The sequence below is a fragment of the Haliotis rubra genome, unplaced genomic scaffold (assembly GCF_003918875.1).
Source record: "Haliotis rubra isolate DU_JTF1 unplaced genomic scaffold, ASM391887v1 Scf970, whole genome shotgun sequence".
Taxonomy (NCBI): Eukaryota; Metazoa; Mollusca; class Gastropoda; order Lepetellida; family Haliotidae; genus Haliotis; species Haliotis rubra.
Window position 1 is genome coordinate 4,341 of NW_025767713.1, and position 9,499 is coordinate 13,839.

Below are 9,499 nucleotides of genomic sequence, written 5' to 3' on the forward strand. Positions count from 1 at the left end.
TATTGTATGTGCTGAACGGATTACTTCCTACAACTACCGTGATATTGCTGGAATAGTGCTAAAAGCGGCGTAAAACTGAACTCACTCAACTTACTCACTCTTTAGACCGCCTCCGTGGTGTAGTGGTTAGAGCGTCCGCACGGAGAGCGGAAGGTCGCGGGTTCGAGCCCCGACCGCGTCATACCAAAAGACGTTAAAATATGGTACTTGTTGGCCCCTGTCTGGCGCTGGGCATTAATGGGTACAACAAGGACTGTTCGGCTCGGAGTCAGTATAATGTGTCTGAGTGGGGTATTCATGCTTCACTGCGGCATGGCATCTCAGTGGGCTAGCACTATAAAACCAGCTTCAGTCTGTGCTAGAACAAGCAGCCGCACGTACACATACACACACATGCACGTCGTCATATGAGCGAAATATTCTCAAGCACGACGTTACACCCAATTTCACCTCACGTCACTCACTCTTTATATACAGAATAATTAATATGTAATTCTAGTGGTCGCTTTAGTATGAATTGTAACCGGAATGTATCCATTGGTGAATTCCCCCTCTCCCGTATCCCATCCTTGAGTTCATCACTGACGGAGTTCAACATCCGGGTGACGCACAAGGTATAAATGATGCTACATCGAAAGCGGCAGTAAAATACTTCACTTACGTCGCTAGAATTACTGCCAGTAACAGCAGTGCGTTTTGAAAATAAATTCTGGTTGCATGTTTTCGTTTCAAATGATGTTCGTATCATTTCGGTCTGTGTGTATGGCGTGTGTATGACAGTATGGCGTGCATTTGTCGACAGTATGGGGTGAATTTATCGACAACGTGACCTACATAAAATGGACTACATGACATGCATTTGTGGACAACATGGCGTGAACCTATGTTAAATGTTTTGATAATGTGTGGTGTATTTGTGGAATTTGCCTGTAACTGTAGATTGTGATTTGCTTTTGCATTTCTGGCATGTATTTCAGGATGACACAGCTTCAATAATTGGGAAACAAGGCTTTCATTTACGAGCAACATGGTGTATAGAGGACAACATGGCGTGTAAATGTGGACAATATGGCGTGTAAATGTGGACAATATGGCGTGTAAATGTGGACAATATGGCTTGTAAATGTGGACAATATGGCGTGTAAATGTGGACAATATGGCGTATGTGGACAAACATGGCGTGTAAATGTGGACAATATGGCGTATGAGGACAACATGGCGTGTAAATGTGAACAATATGGCGTATGTGGACAAAACGGCTCTACGTACGTATCCCGGAATGTCGTAGGAGTCGAGCAGCTTGATGATGTTGGGGTGGTTCACCTTCTTCATGATGAGGATCTCATTCCTCACATCATTCATCTCCTTCTTGGTCCTGAAGGAGGAGATGTACTTGAGAGCGCAGATCTGTAACACACAGAGTTTACCCGTGAAGATCAGGGTTAGAATTGATCTTCAGTAACCCGTACTTGTCGTAAGAGGCGACTAATGCGATCGGGTGATCAGGCTCGCTGACTTGGTTGACACATGTCATCGATCCCTATAGCGTAGATCTATGCTCATGATGTTAATCACTGGGTTGTCTGACCCAGACTCGATTATTTACAGACTGTGTTCATATAGCTGTAGTATTGCTGAGAGCGGCGTTAAACAGCAGATAAACAAACAAATAAATCTATTTGTTGTTTACAGGTTGGCTTAGAGGATAAAGCGTCTAGCCGGAAAGTCGTTGGTTCGATACCGTACGATGCAGAAACACGTACAAATATGATACTTATTGTTACCCTGCCTGGCGATCGTCATTAATGTAATAGAACAAAGACTGGTTGACTCTCGAATAATGTAACGGAACAAAGACGGGTTGACTCGAATAAAGTACATGTATACCATGTCGGCGATGTAACAAAGTAAAACTAGCGGACGGTATCTCATTTGGCTAGCGCCTAAAAACAGACACTTCTCTAGGCTAGTCACAGTACCTGAGGTACAGTACAACCAGAAATTATTGAGAATTCAAAGATCGTAAAAAGATTTTAACTCATTACTCACGTATTAAATGTGAATATTAGAAGAACATAAGTCCAGATTCAAAGACAGGTGAACAGTTAGTATTTTGTCACCATGGGCAACAATGCAGGCTTCAATGCGGCGAGGCATACTACTGATCAAAGAAGTAAGAAAGTCGTGGTCCATGATGTCCCAATATCGGATTACCTCTTCTTTCATTTCAGCAATATTTGTCAGATTTTTCTTATTGACACTTTCTTTCATAAGTCCCCAAAATTTTCTATTGGATTTAGGTCAGGGCTATAGCTTGGCCAATCTAATAATGTCATATTTTGGCTCCGGAAACCAGGCCTGTAAATGCTTTGAACGATGTTTTGGGTCGTTGTCCTGCTAGAAAATGCAAAAATTCTATACAACGCGTGAGCAGATGGAAGTAAATGTCCCTCGAGAATATCTGTGTACCGCTCACTGTTCATATTCTCTTCAAATACACAGAGGGGCGTTGCCCTAACACAGATATGCCACCCCACACGTTAGATTTCGGACTGTACCATGGGCGCTGATACAAAAATTTTCAGTTTGTTTGGTCCAGAATTTCAGTGTATTAGGAAACAGCCACACAGAACTTTCATCTGAGAAAATCACATTGTCCCAGTTAGAATTTAGGTGCTCAATGCCATATCCATTTGCAATATTTTTTCAAAACACGATAAACAGTGGACAAAGAGATGCCTGTTCTGCTTGAAATCACTTTTACTGATCTGATGTCCTTGTTATAATACTCTAAAATCAACTTCCTCTCTCTAAATCATCCATACTGAGGATCTCTGAAAATGTCGTCTGCTAGCAAGTAAACAAAGGGGATAACTCTTCAGAAACTAATGAAAAGGATTAACGAAGTTGTCTCTCTTGAATGAAACCAAGCACTTGATAGCTGGTCAAGGTTGTTTATACTAGAAATCCAATTAAACATATTCCTAAAATTCTCAATATTTTCTGGTCATACTATATTATGTGTACGTACACACAGAGGGAGACCCAGGCAGACATACGCACACATACATACAAACACAAACTGACACACACAGGCAGACAGACAGGCTCGCACATACACACACATTCGCATGCACGTCGTTATATTAGTGTAATAAGCGTGAAAGCAATGTTGAACTTTCACTAAGATATTACCTCCCCTGATCCGCCTCTCTTCCTCCCCTTGTACACATCACCATAGGCGCCACTGCCGATCAGCTCCAGCGCCTCGTATCGCTCGTCCTGCATGTTGGCTGGGTCTTCCTGGAGAGACATGATCCAATGAGAAAAACATAACATCATCCCTTTCATGTTTCCTTTGGAGTGTAACTATGATGTACTTTTGTTTTGTTTTGTTTGTTGTTTAACGCCGCACTCAGCAATATTCCAGCAATATGGCGGTGGTCTGTAAATAATCGATACTGGATCGAAAAATCTAGTGATCAACAGTATGAGCATCGATTACGCAAATTGGGATACGATGACATGTGTCAACCAGGTCAGCGAGCCTGACCATCCCATACCGTTAATCGCCTCTTACGACAAGCATGGACCAGTACTGAAGATCAATTCTAACCCGGATCTTCACGGGTAATCTGATCTCAATTTGGGCAATGGGGTACAAGGGTCGCCCTTGCTATTCTTTGTACAGACACCAGTAATTGTGGGTTCGAACAGAACATGTTCCCATGTGTATCAGTGCCCGTGGGTTCCGCCAAAGTGTTCAACGCCATCGCAAACGCCATTAGTCCATCCTCACCCTTGTAAAATATCTAACATATCTGCGAGTTTGGTTTCTGCAAGTCAGTATTTCTCATATGTAGATGACTATGCTTTGAATTAATTCATCTTATGTACTTTCTTTGTTCTTGAAACCGACCAGGAACAATTCTACAATGAGGCGGCGACCTGTATATAACCGTAAATAGTCGAGTCGATTCCCCACTTGGGTACGTTGTGTGAAGCCCATTCCTGGTGTTTCCGGACGTGATATTGCTGGAATGTTGCGGCGTGGAACCATACTCACTCACTCACTCATACTCACACAGGTCATTATAGAATAGAGCATACATCTGCTGTATAGTAATATGACTTAATATATTACATAACATATATTATTTATTATTTATCAATACACGCAATTGTAAAAGGAAGTTGACATGGAATGTATACAAAAGGAATACATACAGTATATATTTTACTCTGCTATAATTTCTATCTAAGAACAGCAACAATATGTATTACTTTCCATTATAAAACGCAAAAGTAAAGTAAAACAAGATCCAAGTCACTCTCGACATATGAGGGGCGGTGGGGTAGCCCAATGGTTAAAGCGTTCGCCCGACATGCTGAAGACCCGGGTTCGATTCCCCACATGGGTGCAATGTGTGAAGCCCAATTCTGGTGTCCCCCGTCGCGATATTGCTGGAATATTGGTAAAAGCGGCGTAAAACCATAGTCACTCACTCACTCAGCATATGAACTATTCGTCTCAGTCAAGCAGTTCAGTCAAACCCTATATCCACATTAACCTTAAACATGCTGTATACTTGCGATAACAATTTGATCTAACTCAAAAAAGAAAATATTAGTAAGAATTCTATTTATATCTATTACATGACATGAAAAAGCAATTCGTATGGAGTATAAATATCTACAACGCACTGCGACAATCGTTTTTATTTACCTATTGAGCTTCGCTTGAATTCAGCTACTCACTATTTACGGCTCCAGCTAACTCTATAATGGGGTCCATGTGAACTGGATAAGTTCTTATCCATAACCGATCACAGACTTAAAGAAGTGTAAAACAGCGATTAGCTATATTATCAACACCTGAAAGGTATTAGTGACGCTTGTCGTGTAAGGTGGGGAATATAAGTGCTTTTACACACGTACTCTAAGTTCTACGGTAGATAATTAACAACACGGTCGCCATTTATTATCATTATCATACACGACAGTTTCTTATAAATGTCACTGTACTTACTTTGTGAAAAGGGACCATGGTATTTGGAAGATTGCTTATATATAACAGGGGTGGAAATAACTTTAAAATTGTTAGTGTACTCCGGTACAGTGGCACATGTAAAATCACTTGCTCTGATCATTTCTCCACTATACCGGCCGTTTTCTTGTTATTTTTTAAAATAAACAACATTATTAACATTGGAAAGTCAACTGGACACCGGTACAGTGTGATATACAAATTTGCTTGCCTGACAGAAAAAAGCACTGGACTCGGGCGTCGGGCAATGGGTTATTTTCACCCCTGAATATACTCAAGGAAATAAATAAGCGAACACATGAAAGTACAAGTGTTCCTTTATTTATTTCCAGGATTTCTCTCACATTGCAATATATACCTTGTGAAGAAACCTGGTAAAGAATAAAGGAACACTTGTACTTCCCTGTGCTCCCTTATTCGTTTCCATGAGTATATACATTTTGAGGCGAGGGGGTAGCCTAGTGGTTAAAGTGTTCGCTCGCCATGCCAAAGACCCGGGTTCGATTCCCGAAATGGGTACAACGTGTGAAGGCCATTTATGGTGCCCCCGCCGTAATATTACTGGGACATACTAAAAAGCGGCGTAAAACAAAATTCACTCACTTATACGTGTTTCGTGAAGTAACTGTGACAGTCCCTTTGAAGTGAACAGCATGTTTATGACTTACCGTTTCAATAGAACACAGAGTCCTCCTTTGAATCTGCTTGGGCCTATGTACAATACTGTACCCGGTAGCTTTATAACCACACTGTTTAAGGTATTCGTGAAATATTGAGTCGCTGCCACGCCAGGACTTTGGGGATTATTCTTGACGCTGACATGGACAACAGAGTGACTGTACGGGGAAACGTACATTAGCATACACGTTAAATTGTGATTCAGCGTATTTCTTCTGTGTTTATAAGCACCAGTATAGTCACAAAAGTAGCGTAAATGAACCCGAATGCATGTGCAAACAACCGTCCTTAACGTTTTCATAATTATTGGTTTCAGGTTTCTTGAAAATCTTTAGCCGAGGATGAAAATGGAAAAAATATATATGTAATATATTTACAGTATGACAAATGTATAAAAAAATCTTTGTTTCGTTTATGAGGAGTAAATTTGTATGTCATATTTTGGGTTTGCTCAAAATTGGAGGAAAATAGAATCATTTTTATTCGAAAACTACCTTGTTCAGGACAAGATTGGAGTCAAGCGAGATAAGATATCTGAGATTCACAAATCATAACCCACTAAATAAATGAATGAATGAATGAATAAATGAATAAATAACGTAATAATGTTTATTATGAATAGTGTGTTTAGTTCTACACCCGTTTCAGCAATATTTCAGCAATATCACGGCAACGGACACTAGACATGGCATTTGCTCTCCCATTTGTAGTATAAAAAATGAAAGTATAAAATCAGTGTGTTTCTATCTTGAGTTACAATGTAAGTACACCTACACATACGTATACTCTGTCGGCATTCTTTTATCTGCTCTATCCAGGTAAGCGTGAACAAAAATAGCATGTGGAGGTCACGACCAGGTCAAGGATCATTAGAGAACACTGAGGGATCGATCTATAAGTTACAGTAATCGACCGATTGTACCCGGGGGCTGGAAGGTTCATCACTTGCCTCACACCTTGTAGCGTTGTACACCTGATGAACTGTGAGTGAGGGAGTGAGTTTAGTTTTACGCCGCACTCAGCAATATTCCAGCTATATGGCGGTGGTCAGTAAATAATCGAGTCTGGACCAGACAATCCAGTGATCAACAGAATAAGCATCGATCTGCGCAATCGGGATACAATGACATACGTCAACCAAGTCAGCGAGCCTGACCACTCGATCCCGTTAGTCGCCTCTTACGACAAGCATGGGTTGCTGAAGGTTCATTCTAACCCGGACCTTCACGGGTGTGATGAACTATAATGTACAACAGTGAGTGAGTTCAGTTTACGCCGCTTTAAGCAATATTCCAGCAATATCACGGCTGGGGACACTAGAAATGGGCTCCACATATTGTACCCGTGTGGGGAATCGAACCAGAGTCTTTAGCGTGATGAGCGAACACTTAAACCACTAGGCTACCCCGCCACCCCATGACGTATAACAGCGATTGCAACCATCTGTTTTGGCTGTAACGGAGGCTACACGGTTCATCATTTGCCTCACACTTCAAAGCGTTGTCTACTTGATGAACTATGATGTAGACAGCTACTGCAACCAGCTGTATTTATTATGTATGAACCAGTACATGGATTGTGTTACATATGTGTAAAATGTCCTTGATAACACATGACGGGAACAACAGCTGTGTGAATATACGCCATAATATCATTATCAAGCTTAAACTCAAGGACGGGTAGGTCATTTCCGCGTGCGCGTATATGAGTCGCTGTGTGTATGTTTGTTTGAATATATATATGGCGGCGGTCTGTAAAAAATCGGATCTTGACCAGACAGTCCAGTGATCAACAGCATGAGCATCGATCTACGCAATCGGGATACAATGACATGTGTCAACCAAGTCAGCGAGTCTGGCCATCCGATCCCGTTAGTCACCTCTTACGACAAGCATGGGTTGCTGAAGATCAATTCTGATCCGGATCTTCACGGGTCTCACACTTCAGAGCATTACCTTTATACCTGATGAACTATGATGTAGACCAGCTACAGCCACCAGCTGTATTGATTGTGTATGTGGCGGAGTGGCAGGACATGGATTGTGTTACATACGTGTTAACTGTCCTTGATGACACGTGCAGGAAACAACAGCTGAATGTATATATACGGCATAATATTATCTATATCTGACTGGAAATGAAGTATTGACTGACTGACTGACTGAGTTTGGTTTTACGCCGCTTTTAGCAATATTCCAATATATACGCGCAAGCGTGTGCGTCTGTGTCGGGATGTGGGTGTTTATATCTGTGTGGGTAGGTCTGTGAGCCTGGTCTTTTGACGGTTTTGAAGAGCCTATGTGTATTTTGGAAAGGGAGGGGCAGTGAGCGAGTGAGTTTAGATTTACTCCGCTTTTAGCAATATACAAGTAATATCACGGCGGGGAACACCAGAAATGGGCTTCACACATTGTACGGGGTCCACGTGCGGAATCGAACACGGGTCATTGGCTTGACGAGCGAACGCTTTAACCACGAAGCTACCCACCCCACCGCCACGAAGTGGTTGGGGGAGGTGGTAATGGCGGTAATAATACATCCCCTTACCGTCCCTTTTCAGACATCTTACGTTTGTCAGTCTGTGTCATTTGGGCCGCCGTGATATCGCTGGCATATTGCTAAAAGCGGCGTAAAACTCACTCACTTACTCATTTGTTGTTAATTTCACGGCATGAAATGCGTAGCATCCATGTTATGCATGGCGTAATCGGTTTCTGTTTCCTGTTACGGTCAGATACCTGCTTTCGGTGCTGTAACTATACACCTGGTTAATTCCGGCGACACAAGTTATTTCAATCCCCAGACACATACATCAACAAAATATTCACCATTTAAAAATCTCATCAAAATAACACGACACCTCAACCCCACTGAGCGAACCGATCTGAACCGCCGAACATAACCTTTACAAATACCTCGTGTCAGTCCTTACGAAAACGACGCGCGAACCAGTGAGAGGAATTCCCCAGGAGTTTGAAAAGCTCACGTAACCCAGTAAACACACCCGGGCGCGGCCGTGACTCACCTGAGTGCGACCACACAGGATTTACCTGTACAGGTAGTTGATGGCAAAACTCTGTCCCTGAGTTAGGACAGAGCTACGCAACAAACAGGTAAGCGAAGCTGTAAAAGCTCGGTTTAGTACATGTTCATATCTATGCTAGATCGATTATAACCGCTGCCTATATAACCATGTGAGGAGCCTGAACCACTCGTGTTGTCAACAATGATATATCATCTTTGTAAATTATGTCGTAAAAACTGTGAACGTTGACAGTGATTGCTATGCCATAAACGATACAGTACTGATTAATCTAAGTTATTATATGATTGTCGTAATAAGATAATATCAGTTATTACATCATTAATAACTGATCACGAGGGGTAAATATAGTAACTGACAGTTTGATGAACAAGTTGACAGCTTCACGTAATGACAAGATAAAGGGTGTATGATGTCATTATAAATATTAACTTGGTAATTGTAATTGGCCTGTCTCGAGGGAGAAGATAAGGTTTGATAAGATAGCGAAGGCAGGGACTCACGTGCTTTTGCCCCACGCTAAAATGTCGGTCACTGTTGTACGGAGTCGAGAGATATTGCGAGGCTAGGTCATTCACAATCGTTTGGAGTTCTTTTATAACGCTGTTGTGTCACGCTGACATTTTTAGTCCAGAGTTGTCGTATCCAATGTGAGCGAGACCTAGTATGTATTGCCCGTACATGTCGTCACAGCATAATTGAATCAGCCATGAATATAGTATGACCTCTGA

The 9,499-nt window shown here is 41.8% G+C and overlaps 1 protein-coding gene across 1 annotated transcript; it reads right to left on the minus strand.

Annotated features, from left to right (window-relative positions):
* Positions 1–744: 744 nt before the first annotated feature.
* On the minus strand, positions 745–9,482 carry LOC124265312. The gene is made up of 3 exons (XM_046700103.1): positions 9,272–9,482; positions 3,196–3,303; positions 745–1,407 (listed from the first exon to the last, which is right to left on the minus strand). Exons 2-3 carry the CDS (start codon positions 3,286–3,288, stop codon positions 745–747), a joined length of 756 nt encoding a protein of 251 aa, XP_046556059.1. The 5' UTR covers positions 3,289–3,303; positions 9,272–9,482.
* Positions 9,483–9,499: the final 17 nt, after the last annotated feature.

Coding starts and splice junctions, on each gene's coding strand:
- LOC124265312 (XM_046700103.1), bottom strand. CDS start 3,288: ATGCAGGACGAGCGATACGAGGCGCTGGAGCTGATCGGCAGTGGCGCC. Junction 1,408..3,195: donor AGAGAGGCGGATCAGGGGAG/GTAATATCTTAG, acceptor TGTGTGTTACAG/ATCTGCGCTCTCAAGTACAT.